Raw genomic sequence first — 14,634 nt, forward strand, 5'->3', positions numbered from 1 at the left:
TTACGTAATTGTTGAACATCACCTTACATGTATTATGTGTGTTGTTTCAGTTCGGATGAATTGCTACAGATCATGTGGCCTGAAGGAAAACAGCTCGTTACAGAGGTTAGTCAAATTCAAATTCCAAATTTTTTTTTTTTTTTTTTTTAACCAGGAATTCCCACCCCACCCCAACTTTTTTAGTATATATATTTTATTAAAAAATAAGAACAGAGTAGTTTCTTTTGTTTATATAAATCTATTTTATTAGTAATTCTGTAAAAATAGCTGAACGACTTTACTGGAATTGACTGACACCTTGAAGGTTTTGGTAAAAAGAAAAAATTAACAGCAGTATTTGTTAACTGTAAAATATTCTTAAATCAATGTTGACCGGCCTCGGTGGCGTCGTGGTTAGGCCATCGGTCTACAGGCTGGTAGGTACTGGGTTCAGATCCCAGTCGAGGCATGGGATTTTTAATCCAGATACCGACTCCAAACCCTGAGTGAGTGTTCCGCAAGGCTCAATGGGTAGGTGTAAACCACTTGCACCGACCAGTGATCCATAACTGGTTCAACAAAGGCCATGGTTTGTGCTGTCCTGCCTGTGGGAAGCACAAATAAAAGATCCCTTGCTGCCTGTTGTAAAAGAGTAGCCTATGTGGCGACAGCTGGTTTCCTCTGAAAAACAGTGTCAGAATGACTATATGTTTGACATCCAATAGCCGATGATAAGATAAAAAAAATCAATGTGCTCTAGTGGTGTCGTTAAATAAAACAAACTTTACTTTTAAGTCAGTGTTAATTAGCTTTCTCTACTGAAACCGGATTTTCCTTTTGTATATATACAATGTGAGTTGATTTATACAGTGTTCAGGCTTAACAGTGGCAATAGCGGCAAATACAACAGTTGAGATTTTTTTTTAAGTGGGTCAAGCGTCTAGTCAGGACTTCATTGATGGCATTTTTAGACTGTATAATGATTGCCATCGTAACCACAACCATTGTTTGTTTAATATTTCTGAAAGCATGCAGGCTCAACACTGCAGTATAGGTGAAAGGTTTTTAAAATCAGAACTGGTGTCGGTGACAAAATCTTCGACACCTGTATTTGTATTTAACATCTGGGTTTTGCTTTTTTTATCCACAGACCACAAAGAGACCGACGACAGCTGGAACTGCATTCAAGAACTCTATTATAGCTCTTGTGAAAAATCTCGCCTCAAAGGTAATTACCACTGAATAATTGTAGAAGTTAGCAGACAAAGTAGGAATAAATGTTTAAACTGAATAGGTTAAATAGGAACGAAAAGAAGTGAGTTAGTGTAAAGTGTATAGGTTAAATAGGAACGAAAAGAAGTGAGTTAGTGTAAAGTGTATAGGTTAAATAGGAACGAAAAGAAGTGAGTTAGTGTAAAGTGTATAGGTTAAATAGGAACGAAAAGAAGTGAGTTAGTGTAAAGTGTATAGGTTAAATAGGAACGAAAAGAAGTGAGTTTGTGTAAAGTGTATAGGTTAAATAGGAACGAAAAGAAGTGAGTTTGTGTAAAGTGTATAGGTTAAATAGGAACGAAATCTAGTGTCAAGTTTTTAGTGCACTAGTTATTTTCTTATGAGTTATTTACCTTGAGTATAACTGTTATTATTTAGTCGTTAAAATACCATGATCTAAGTTAGGGGAGCAATTAATCACTCACGTCAATTTTTTCTCATAGAGGTTTGACGTTCCATAATGACAAGGAGATATTTATTTTAAAATTTATTGCTGCTCACCTAAAACTTTACTAGCAAATATTGGGAGAAGTGTGAGTAATCACTTGCCATTTCATACAGTGGTCTCAAGTATTCAGGAAAGGGATGGAGGGAATCGGTAGAGCTGGTTCCACTTATAGGAAAGGATGGTACCTAAGATTTGCAGAGTACAAGTACTTCGAAAATGTCTTGTAAACGACGATGAACCTGATTACTCTGGTAGTTCAAGACGATGGCAGGACTTGTGATTTTGGATGGCGGTCTAAATAAACGGATGGCAGATATTACTATTGCTGCCAATGGATGGTGGGCGTATTGGAAATTAATCTTAAGAGATGGTGGGCCCCTGAGATACCGTGTTTCATGTAAGTCATTGTTGACAGGCTCCTAATGTCTGTTTTTCTCACTGGGCTGCAGGCCACTGACAATTGAAAATTTATGGGTTACGCAAAATGAAATTCAATGATCTCATTTCCTTTTCACGTAATCTGTTATATCCATATGAATGAAGTTCTAAATTTTAAGTGTGAACGACATGCAAACAAAACATTCTCCCAATATTCAGAGGCCTGTACTGTACTATTATTTTTCAGGAACCCCACTATGTGCGGTGCATCAAGCCAAACGAGATCAAGTCTCCGGTGACGTTTGACAACGAGCGGGTCAAGCATCAGGTCCGGTACCTCGGTCTAATGGAGAACGTGCGCGTCAGGCGGGCCGGATTCGCTTACAGAATGGGCTACACCAGGTTTCTCCTCAGGTAGATATTTTTAAAATTATGTCCAAGCCACAATAGGTGGGGAGTGGGTGGGGGGGGGGGGGGGGGTAACCTGTACATTACTTAACGGTTCACAGGTTGACTTCACATACAAAATGAGATACATAAGATTTCTCATCAGGAAGGCATTTGATTTAAAATTATATCCAAGCCACAACAGTGTGTCGTTTTGCATTAACGTGTATGTTGTGTAACATCGTAGGGGGTGGCGTCGCATACAGAATGAGAAATACTCAATTTTTTCTGAAGTGGTCATTTTTTAAAAATTATATCCAAGCCACAATGAGTTGGGGGTCGTTGGATAACCAATATTTTGCAAAATGGTGCATGGGCTGGATTTGCATACAGAATGAGATATAATAGATTTCTCCACCAGTAGACATTTTTTCAATTTATATCCAAGCCACAAAAGGGTTCTGTTTATTTTTTTTAACCCTTACATAGCGTGATGGCATGTGCCATGCCATCAGCTTAGTTACATTTGTGGTCATGACGGTGCACTTTGCACCACCATTAGTTTGATATCACAAAATGTCTACGTCTATGACATCATTCCAGCATACCGGCCTCGGTGGCGTCGTGGTTAGGCCATCGGTCTACAGGCTGGTAGGTACTGGGTTCGGATCCCAGTCGAGGCATGGGATTTTTAATCCAGATACCGACTTCAAACCCTGAGTGAGTGCTCCGCAAGGCTCAATGGGTAGGTGTAAACCACTTGCACCGACCAGTGATCCATAACTGGTTCAACAAAGGCCATGGTTTGTGCTATCCTGCCTGTGGGAAGCGCAAATAAAAGATCCGTTGCTGCTAATCGGAAGAGTAGCCCATGTAGTGGCGACAGCGGGTTTCCTCTTAGAATCTGTGTGGTCCTTAACCATATGTCTGATGCCATATAACCGTAAATAAAATGTGTTGAGTGCGTCGTTAAATAAAACATTTCTTTCTTTCTTTCTTTCATTCCAGCATAGACACAAAAAGGTTTAGTTAAGGTTGTGTTATATAGAGACTAAAGTTCTCCTTGAACGCAGATCTTTGAAATGATTAAAAGATACACGAAAACATTTTTTTTGACAAAATGGTCATTTTGATCAAATGCATTTAGCCACAATAAATGTTGTATTTTACAGAGTTATTGCCCTTAGAATAAAATATTAAATTTTCTTTTTGTAATACTTGAACTCACCTGTATTACATGTACTTCATCTTGATAAAATGAACTGAACTGAAATTCCCATTATATAGTCAGAATTAGCTGTATACCAGTGGATTTTTACCCAAGGCTTTCTGTGACAAGACAGTATTTTTTAAAATTAAAAAGGAAAAAAGAAAAGGCTTTTACTTCCTGCTTCCCTCTTCCCTGTTTAGAGCAGCTGAAGTTCACTGTATATCTACTAGATTGAGTTCACTGGATCAACAGGGATGTAGCTCAGTGGTATAGCATTTATAACGGAGATGTAATGGGTTGCAGGATCAATCCCTCTTGATGGACTTATTAAAAATATTTTTGAACTGGTAACCAATGCTCCACAACTTGTAATTAATTGATTGATTGATAACATGGGGTTTTTTTTCATTTTTTGCACCCTTTTTGTCATGTTTAAACCTCCTTAGAAAGTAGGTAACTCTGAGTGCAAATTTATTTTGAAATTTCTTAACTGACTTCTTAAAAATATTCCTGCATAAACAACTCCATCACAACTGGCCAAAAAATATGAAGGCCCAAAATATAATAATGGATGTTGGCAAATTATGGTAAGTGAACCACAAGCAAGATTTTAATGTGGAATACAAATATTAAAAGTGGCTCATATGTTATAGCCCTAAAGAAGATAATATTATTTGGGCGACTAACTCCCATTATTTTTTAATATTTAAGTCTCCCAAACAGGACATTGGTCGCATTTGACGAACTGGCCGCAGGCCGTTTCGAGCCCTGCTTGTAATTAATTAATAAATTAGTTAATACGGTGTTCTTTCTTTTCTTTTGCACTCTTTTTGTCAGGTTTAAACCTTAGAATTTAGGTTAATCTGTGGGCCTGAGTCTGTTACTACAGAAGTGTGCAATGTAGTCCACTTGTAATGCATACAGTTGGTGAAATTGTTGGACCAAGAATAGAACAAGTATGACTCGGTGGTTTTCCGTTTAAAAAAAAGCTATTTTCCGTTTCATGTTTTTGTAAATTCTGTTTCATGTCTGTTTCTCAGACTACAATATGTAATTAACAATTGAACTAACACAAGTTGTGACAAATTAAAGGGTCCGAAAATTGACTGGCATCGACATGCGTCGCTATTTGTCATTAAATCAAAGTAAGCCTACATATTAGTAGCGAAAAATCATATCAGGAGCAAAGGCTACAATTATAATAACTACATAAAGCATGATTGTCCAACAATTAAGTGCACTGCTTTATTCAACCGGGCTTAGGGTTCACAAAACGTATACATTTATTTTATCATCTCTTTGACAGTCTAATGTCGTCTGCAAATTGAAGTATGCACATGACACAGCGGAAATAAAGTAACATTGCAACATTCAGCCAGCCGTTTTTTGCTTCAAATGTTTGCAAACATATTTTGACTGGTGGTTCTCGAAACCTGTCTTCCAAGACCAAGTGTTAGCGACAAACCGCTGGCTAAACTTACTCCTGGGAAAAACTGTCCCATCTGCACAGGTGCAACAGACTAAGTAGTAAACCGGCCCCAAGTTCAGCCAGCAAACGTTTCGCTAACGTTCGTGAAGTATTTGATTGGTTCCCAATATGACCATTTGGTTTACCGTGAAGCGCATAATCCAGTCTAGCATTTCCCAATAGTACTGCGCATGGGTCAACCGTCACTTTTACAGCGTGTGGCAATAGTGAAATAGTATTGATTTTTTTAACTTCGCGGAAAATCGTAATTCCGTTTCCAAATGTAAATTCTGTCCGTTTTCCGCAATCGCAGAAAATCACTGGGTCTAAGTGTGCTCATGACAAAATATATTTTAAAAACAAAGGCAATGACCAGTAATGGACGCTGTATTCGTGGGGAAACTCAAAGTTTTACCTGAAGAAATTAACCTATGGAAGCCAAGCTATACATTCAGACAAGAACCATGAAAATATGAACTGAAGTCTGAGCAACTGTGATAAAAATAGACGTCGGAAATGAGGGTAGTAAATGTCGCATGCGACGCCTTGTTTTGCAACCACTGCTCTTAAAATTGTTCTTCTTTCTTTCAACAGATACAAGTGCATCACCAAACAGACATGGCCAAACTACAAGGGTTCTGATTATGATGGCGTCAAGAGCATCATCAACACCAAAGGTTTCCAGGACGATGTCAAATATGGCCGCTCCAAAATCTTCATCCGATCACCACAAACTATTTTCGCACTGGAGGAAGCTCGTGATGCTACAATTCCAACCATTGTGAAGTTTCTTCAGAGGGCAAGTTCTTTCTGTTTTAGTTGTGGTTTTTTTAAGTTTCTTCTGTTTAGGTAACACACCACCATTTGTCGTGTCGTTACTTGCTGTAGCAGCTTAACATAGTCTGGGTTTGGAAATAGTTCCTCATAAAAAAAATACTACAAAATTCTGATATGCTTTTTGAAATCTTTCTTTGATGATGATTACAAGTAGGTTGACCTCTGTAGTATTTAAATAAACCATTGGTTTGAAGTAACTTGTTATATGTAGAACTAACTGATAACAACTGTGCAAGTGGTATGGTGCCACTTGTGTATCAGCAACACGCGGCAGTGGTTAGGCATAGAGTCCATTGAAAAACTAATAATTTGTGGTCAATCTATGTTGATTGTTTTGTTCTCTCAGGTAGCGAGAGGCGGTCTTGCGAGGTTGAGAGTGAAGAAGATGCGTGCGATGTATCTGATCATGGATCACTACCGCAAGTACAAACTGAGGACCTACATCCTGAAACTTGTCGACATCTTCAAGTACGTAGTCTTACATTTGAACGGGGCAGAATTTAGCTCAGTCGGTTGAGGGCTTGTGTTGCAGGATTGAACCACCTCAGTGGATCCATTCAGCTGATTGGTGTTTTTTTCTCATTCCAACCAGTGCACCACAACTGGTCAAAGGCTGTGGTATATGCTTTCCTATCTCTGGGAAAGTGCATATAAAAGGTCTCTTGCTGCATTAGGAAACATGTAGCGGGTTTCCTCTGATGACTACAAGTAAAAAATTACCAAATGTTTGACATCCAATAGCCGATTATTAATTAATCAATGTGCTCTAGTGGTGTCATGAAACAAAATAAACTTCTTTTTATATATATATATATATATTTGAGCAGCTCCTTTAATCATTCTACTGTGTTTTGAATGAGATTGAAATTTTAGGACAAGTAGAGAAATGTTTGGGTCAAATAAATAGGTGACTGCCATTTGCCCTATGGCAACAGATATTTTAAAATGAAATATTTGAACCTCAGCAGTCTTTGGAAACGATATTGATTGTATGACCCAACTGACCTTAAATATCTGTCCTCTATGATATTTTTTTATTATTATTCCAATCTCGGTATAATCATCATTTATTTTGATTTAATGTGTGGGTTTTTTTTTAAAGAAATGTGAAGAGAATGCCAGACTATGGGAAGAGTATAAAATGGCCAGCTCCACCTCTGGTTCTCCAAGACATGGTGTTAATGTTGAAGAAAGTCCATGGGAGGTGAGTGTTGTTACAGTAAAATGTGAACCCTGAAAATACTTTTAAAAAACAACAAAAAACTATGATTCACTTGCAAGTGGGCCCAAAACTATAGTCTGTCCCACAGGGAACGTCTTTTTTCATACTATGAAATTTACTACAAGTTAGTTATTTCTCAGAAGATTATGTTGTAACTTGCACACAAAAATAGTCATTTTGTGTTATTTCCAAAACACTTTCACATTGTTTCTTATGTCAAACCAAACTGAAATTATTACAAAAAACATTTTTGTAGGAGGATGGAAAGGAGTATAGATCTATTTGGTATATACATATAACACTGGCCTCGGTGGCGTAGTGGTTAGGCCATCAGTCTACAGGCTGGTAGGTACTGGGTTCGGATCCCAGTCGAGGCATGGGATTTTTAATCCAGATACCGACTCCAAACCCTGAGTGAGTGCTCCGCAAGGCTCAATGGGTAGGTGTAAACCACTTGCACTGACCAGTGATCCATAACTGGTTCAACAAAGGCCATGGTTTGTGCTATCCTGCCTGTGGGAAGCGCAAATAAAAGATCCCTTGCTGCTAATCGGAAGAGTAGCCCATGTAGTGGCGACAACGGGTTTCCTCTCAATATCTATGTGGTCCTTAACCATATGTCTGATGCCATAAACCATAAATAAAATGTGTTGAGTGCATCGTTAAATAAAATATTTCCTTCCTTCCTTTCTGAGGCTTTAAAACAGTGTTGCTAACTACCGTGTTTGTCTTGTAGATGGCGAGGGAACATGATTTTGAGGAAGATCCCAATTAAGGAAAGGCCAGCGTTGAGGATAAAGGTTGTCGCCGGTGACGCCCTCAAAGGTCGTCGAGTCGACTGGGGAGTCAAACGGAAGTGGACTGGCAATTACCTCACATCGGTGAGACAGATCTGCTTGTATACTACATGTATTTACTCCACACTGTTGGTTCTGTAAATGTTTTGTTCCATTTTGGGCATTTAACGACACCACTAGAGCACATCGATTTATTATTCATCGGCTATTGGATGTCAGACATCTAGTGATTTTGACTCGGTCTTAAGAGAAAAGCCGCTAGATTTGCCTATTAGCAGCAAATATCTTTTATATGCACTTTATCACAGGACGACACATACCACAGCCTTTAATAACACCAGTCGCAGGGTATGACAAATGTTTTGAAAAGTCACTAGCCACAGGGCTAGTGGGTTTGTAAATTTTACTAGTCCACCAAAATAAAGCACTAGCCCACATTGTCAATTACAACAATTTTGTATAAGTCTGAAAGAACCAGTTTCCGGGAACCAGGTTCAACCCAACCCTAGTACCTAGAAAAAAGGGCCGACATTAATTTAATTTTTTCCTCGATGTACATGTGTACAAACTTTAGCAAGAGTGCCAATGAAATTATTTCAAGAGCAGTGCTTCTAGATTATGGTAGCCCCACTCCCATGGCTAGTGATGTTGAATGTTGGGCTAGTAAATAACTACTATTGCCATGCCCGATGGTTAGTGAATTTTTCTTTTTGTCAGATGTTGCAGTCAAGGCTATTTTGTAAATATGAATATCCTGCTCCCAACCACCACCACCCAATGTTTGGGTTTTTTAGCTCTATCTCCCTCTTTAGGTGACATATCTGATTATTAGTATTAATTTAGAAAAATTGTATTTATGTAAAGTAAAGTAGGGCTGGTGAATTTTTAATTGTGGCTAGTATATTTTTTTGTAATCACTGATCTCATGGCTAGTGTATTTTATAAAAATTCGAGAAGCCCTGTTCAAGAGGGACATAAACATGAAATGAAATGGTAGCAAGTTTAGTATCTTATTTATTACCCATAATTGATTATAATTTAGTTACTGAACTCTTTTGACTAACAGCTAGGTTGTAGTACACCAATCATATGACGAGGCGTTACATCCCATTTTACATTTTAGTGGAGCCATAAGTCTTTGTTATTAACCAAGATATTTTTAGCCATATGAGTACTAATTTACAGTATGTGAATTATGTGCATGTTATTTGTATTTAGTCAAGATTTAGGGTTTTTTTTGGGGGGGAGTGGTGTCATTCAGTATTCATGTAGAATGGTGAATTGTCATTTGACAGAATTCCTCTGTGCCAGCATGAGAAGATTGACGGAGAAGCTGACTAACCATGTGTTATTTTTCAGTCCCAAGACAATCCCAACACGGCTGAGTTTGTGGCTCACATGAATCAGCTGAAGAGTCAAGATGGTTTCACACAGATTATCTTCTCTTCATTTGTCAGAAAGGTAAGTTGCTCATCTTTTCATCATTTGTCAGAAAGGTAAGTTGCTCATCTTTTCATCATTTGTCAGAAAGGTAAGTTTTTCATCTTCTCTTCATTTGTCAGAAAGGTAAGTTTCTCATCGTTTCATCATTTGTCAGAAAGGTAAGTTTCTCATCTTTTCGTCATTTGTCAGAAAGGTAAGTTTTTCATGTTTTCGTCATTTTGACATCCAGTAGCCGAGGATTAATAAATCAATACTCTAGTGGTGTTGTTAAACAAAACAAAACATTGTCAGAAAGATACGGTTCTCTAGTGTTTAGTTTCTCAGTTGAAGGGAACACTAACAGTTCGAGGCCTAAAACCAGAACGGGTTGTGGTTTTTAGATTACAGTGGTAACTGATTATAGGAAGAGAGGCTAATAGTTAATGGTTAGTGATTAGAAAGAGAGGTTAGTGATTAGAGAGGTTAATAGATAATGGTTAGTGATGAGAGAGGTTAGTGATGAGAGGTTAATAGATAATGATTCAAGAGGTTAATAGATTAAGGTTAGTGATGCGAGAGAGGCAAGTGATGTGAGAGGTTAATACATAATGGTTAGTGATTCGAGAGAGGTGACTCGAGAGGTTAATAGATAATGGTTAGTGATTTGAGAGAGGTTAGTGATCTGAGAGGTTAATACTTAATGGTTAGTGATTCGAGAGAGGTGACTCGAAAGGTTAATAGATAGATAATGGTTAGTGATTCGAGAGAGGTTAGTGATTTGAGAGGTTAATAGATAATGGTTTGTGATTCAAGAGGTTAATGTTTAGTGATTAGAAAGGTTAGTGATTAGAGGTTAATAGTTAGTGATTAGAGAGGTTAATTTAGAGAGAGGTTAATAGTTAACGGTTAATGAATACGGAGAGTGAAGTCAGTGTAATGGTTCAACTAACGGCTTCTATCTTTCACCTTTAGCCATCCATCTTCACAACCCAGTCCTTGGCTCTCCAGCAACAACAGATGCTTGTCTATTCTAGCTGTTCATTCCACCTGGTTACAGACCACCATTCTGCTCTTATAAAATGTACTGTCAATGGTGACTTTTGGTTTTTTATAATTTATAATCTGTTTTTGTTTAACTTTAGGCAAACAAGTTTAACAAGACCGCTGAGCGGGGTGTCGCGTTCACAGACAAGTTCATTTACAAACTAGATTCCCAGAAACATTTCAAGGCGATGAGAAAAGGAACACCAATTGGAGATGTAAGTTACTCTATTTTGTCTTTATTTTTCACTGTCCTTTGGCAGTGAGTTTGCTGCAGGCCCAGTGTTTGTTTTGTTTTTTGGTAATATTAATAATATATATGCAGAAAAGGAAGAAAAAAAGAAGAAGATATAAATGCAATAAAAGAAAAGGTAGTCAGAATTACATCAAGTAATATTATATTTTTAGGTTAGTATTTTTTTATTATTATTACATACCCATTTATTCTTACTATATTAAAAAAAGACCATTCTGACAGTGCAGTAATTTTATTTATTTTTATTGCATATACTGTAATACAAAATCTCGCATGCATAGTTCACATGTACCTAGCTGGGACACTCAGCCTTCTGTCAGTTCCACAAAATTCAACTCACTTTCCAGACAAAGTAAGCTGTGTTATGTAATTAAACTTCTGTTAATTACAAAGGTGGTATGTAATAAATAGAGAACCACGTAGTAGTTAAGCCATCGGACTACAGGCTAGTAGGTACAGGGTTCGCAGCCCGGTACCGGCTCCCACCAAGAGCGAGTTCTTAAGGGCTCAGTGGTTAGGTGTAAGGCCACTACACCCTCTTTCTTCTCTCTCACTAACCAACTAACAACTAACCCACTGTCCTAGACAGACAGCCCAGATAGCTGAGGTTGGGGCCCAGGACAGCGTGCTTGAACCTTAATTGGATATAAGCACGAAAATAAGTTGAAGAAAGAAATTTTGTATTTAACGACGCACTCAACACATTTTATTTATGGTTATATGGCGTCAGACATATGGTTAAGGACCACACAGATTTTGAGAGGAAACCCGCTGTCGCCGCTATATGGGCTACTTTTCCGATTAGCAGCCAGGGATCTTTTATTTGCGCTTCCCACAGGCAGGATAGCACAAACCATGGCCTTTTTTGAACCAGTTATGGATCACTGGTCGGTGCAAGTGGTTTACACCTACTCATTGAGCCTTGCGGAGCACTCACTCAGGGTTTGGAGTCGGTATCTGGATTAAAAAATCCCATGCCTCGACTGGGATCCGAACCCAGTACCTACCAGCCTGTAGACCGATGGCCTACCACAACGCCACCGAGGCCGGTGAAAATAAGTTGAAATGAAATGACAAGACCCAGTGTTTAAAGGGTCATGTTTTAGAAATTAGAAAATTCAGTATTATGAAACTTGGCCAGTTTTGACAGGGTTCCTGTTTGTTCAGGGTCTGGTTTAAACAGGTTTTACTATATATAGATATACGGAAATATCTTATTGGGTTTTTTGTTTCCAGATAACTGGGCTGAGTGTGTCCCCAGACAAAGACCAGCTGATTGTGGTGCACCTCATTGGAGGAAACGACCTTGTCCTTTATCTACAGAACCCTCGTGGGGAGGAACGTGTCGGCGAACTGGTGGGGGTTCTGTGTTCATTCTGGATGAGGTAAGAATCTTTCTTACACCCCCAGGTAGGAGATGAACCATTGTAGATCAATATCAACTCCCAACATATGTTGGACATCATTTTTGAAACTTGTGATTGGTTGTTGCTCAATAATGACTCAGCCATACCACCCAGTAATATAAGGACGACTAAAATTGATTGGTCTGTTACCCACGGCAGGCGTGCTTGAACAGTTCTCTGATGGAAGGATGCCAAAAATGACTCACACCCACATTGGTGTGTGATATGCAATTTAACCTGAAACTGATTGTGCTGCGACGTATAAATTAACTGTCGTAAATTAGTGTTAGTTGGAAAAAACATTTAAATTTATTTTGAATCTGGTTTTTGAGGATATTTGTTTGTTAGAAACCATTTATCTTACAACTCGTTTTTTTAAAAACATATTCTGTTTGGTTTCGCTCGTTAGATATGTTTTTTAAACAACTTACATGTATTTTAAGATAAATGGTATCTTTAGTATTTGCAGTGTCCGTTGGGAAGTTGGACAGCAGAATGTAAACAACAAGAAATGCTAAATTATACAGGACACTCAAACTGTTCTATTATATGTCAGATAAATAAATTTAATTGCACACCAGAGCTTCTAGATTATGGTAGCCCCACTCCCATGGCTAGTGATATTCAATGTTGGGCTAGTAAATAACTACCATTGCCATGCCCGATGGCTGGTGATTTTTTTTTTTTTCAAATGTTGCAGTTACGTCCATTTTATAAATATGAATATCCTGCCACTACCCCATCCCCCAGTGTTAGTGTTTTTAAGCTCTATCTCCCTCTTTAAGTGACATATCCATTTATTACTGTTATTTAGTAAAATGTATTAACTTAAAGTAAAGTAGGGCTAGTGAATTTTTAATTGTGGCTAGTAATTTTTTAAATCACTGATCCCATGGTTAGTGGATTTTATAATAATTCTAGAAGCCCTGTGCACACAAACAACCACCTACTTTAACTTGGTACCGTAACATTTGTGTACCAACTTTTGTGTTCTACACTAACATTGCAAATGTATTTTTTTAAAAACCTAATAGTTAGCAGCTCTTCGACTTTAAAACGCAACGGTTCACCACGTAACCGATTGGAGGTTTGCATGAATTTAAATTTGCATAACCAACATACGAATAGAATAACTGTTCACATGAAATATTGTGCCTGACTAATCTTGCATTCTTTAAATTTTGTTAAAGAAATAAATTCTCTAAATATCCCATCATTAGCTTTAATAGTAAAATATGCCTCTTTTTTTTTTTTTTTTTTTTTTCTAGCCACTATCAGAAGGATTTGAAAGTGACCGTCAACAAAGTCCTCAACTGTAGTCTCGGTGGTAAAAGTCGTCAGATCCTAATCAAGTCAGGGGCAGCGAATGGTGCACCAGTGTTTAAGAAAGAGGGACAGAATTTGGCCCTGTTGGTGCCCTCTTAACAATGATGTGGTCAAAGTGTGTGGGGTAATAATAGATTAAACGTGGAATTGTGAACATACCGTAAATAGCTACATGTAATACATTAAAAATGTGAAATTGTGAACATACAGTAAATAGCTACAGGTACTTGTAATAGGATAAAAATGTGAAATTGTGAACACAGCAAATACATGTACCTAGCTAATAGGTTAAAAATGTAAAATTGTGAACAGACAGTGAATATATTGTAGCTAGTAAATAGGTTAAAAATGTAAAATTGTGAACAGACAGTAAATACATTGTACTAGGTAGCTAATACATGTTGGTTAAAAATGTGAAATTGTGAACAGTAAACAGTTAGTTAATGGTATAAAATGTGAAATTGTTCATGCACATACAATCAGTAGCTAGTTATTAGGTTAAAATTGTGGACATGTGAACATGCAATAAACTGCAACCTAATAGGTTGAAAATGTGGAATAATGAACAGATAGTAAACAGCTAGTTACTAGCCCTATTAACTAGCAGTTTACTTTAAATTATTCACCTATTAAAACCAGCTAGCTAATAGGTTAAAAATGTAGACTTGTGAAAATACAGTTAGCAACTAGTTATTAGGTTAAAAATGTGGACTTGTGAACATATAATCAATCAGTTTATTAGCGAGAAAAAAAAGAATTAGGAGATAACCATATGGAGTTTTTAGATTTGTGGGAGTTATTGTCTATTTGATCCCACAAATGTCATTTTTGACTGAAGACGTTGGCCTGAGGTTAAAAATGAAACATTTGCGGGCATCAAATAGACAATAACACCCGCAAATTTAAAACCTCCATGTGGTTATGTCCATTGTAAACTGAATTGTTTTTCTACAGAACTAACTGTATATATTTGGTATTTCTTGAAAAAATACCTGGCTACGATCTAACTGTAGACCCTTGAACCGTCAACTTAGCCTGTTTGTCCAATTTCTAATGACGTCATTAGCTTTCTGGGTGTTATGTTTATCTGATCTCGGAAAAAGAATGTAATTAACCAATTACAATACAGAACACACTCGCCATCAATTTACAATTGTGAATACACAATTAACTATTGGATAATTC

The 14,634-nt window shown here is 37.5% G+C and overlaps 1 protein-coding gene across 1 annotated transcript in view; it reads left to right on the forward strand.

Moving 5' to 3' along the window:
* LOC121381090 (unconventional myosin-Id-like) overlaps positions 1–14,297 on the forward strand; it is a 59,426-nt gene extending 45,129 nt beyond the window's left edge. The window contains exons 14-24 of the mRNA XM_041510193.1: positions 51–105; positions 1,130–1,207; positions 2,325–2,491; positions 5,737–5,941; positions 6,326–6,447; positions 7,082–7,183; positions 7,938–8,082; positions 9,358–9,459; positions 10,563–10,679; positions 11,954–12,102; positions 13,392–14,297. Coding sequence (XP_041366127.1) covers positions 51–105; positions 1,130–1,207; positions 2,325–2,491; positions 5,737–5,941; positions 6,326–6,447; positions 7,082–7,183; positions 7,938–8,082; positions 9,358–9,459; positions 10,563–10,679; positions 11,954–12,102; positions 13,392–13,548 — 1,399 coding nt within the window. The 3' untranslated portion in view covers positions 13,549–14,297. The remainder of the gene's footprint in view (positions 1–50; positions 106–1,129; positions 1,208–2,324; positions 2,492–5,736; positions 5,942–6,325; positions 6,448–7,081; positions 7,184–7,937; positions 8,083–9,357; positions 9,460–10,562; positions 10,680–11,953; positions 12,103–13,391) is intronic.
* The last annotated feature ends 337 nt before the right edge of the window (positions 14,298–14,634 follow it).

The sequence above is a fragment of the Gigantopelta aegis genome, chromosome 9 (genome assembly GCF_016097555.1).
Source record: "Gigantopelta aegis isolate Gae_Host chromosome 9, Gae_host_genome, whole genome shotgun sequence".
Classification (NCBI taxonomy): Eukaryota; Metazoa; Mollusca; class Gastropoda; order Neomphalida; family Peltospiridae; genus Gigantopelta; species Gigantopelta aegis.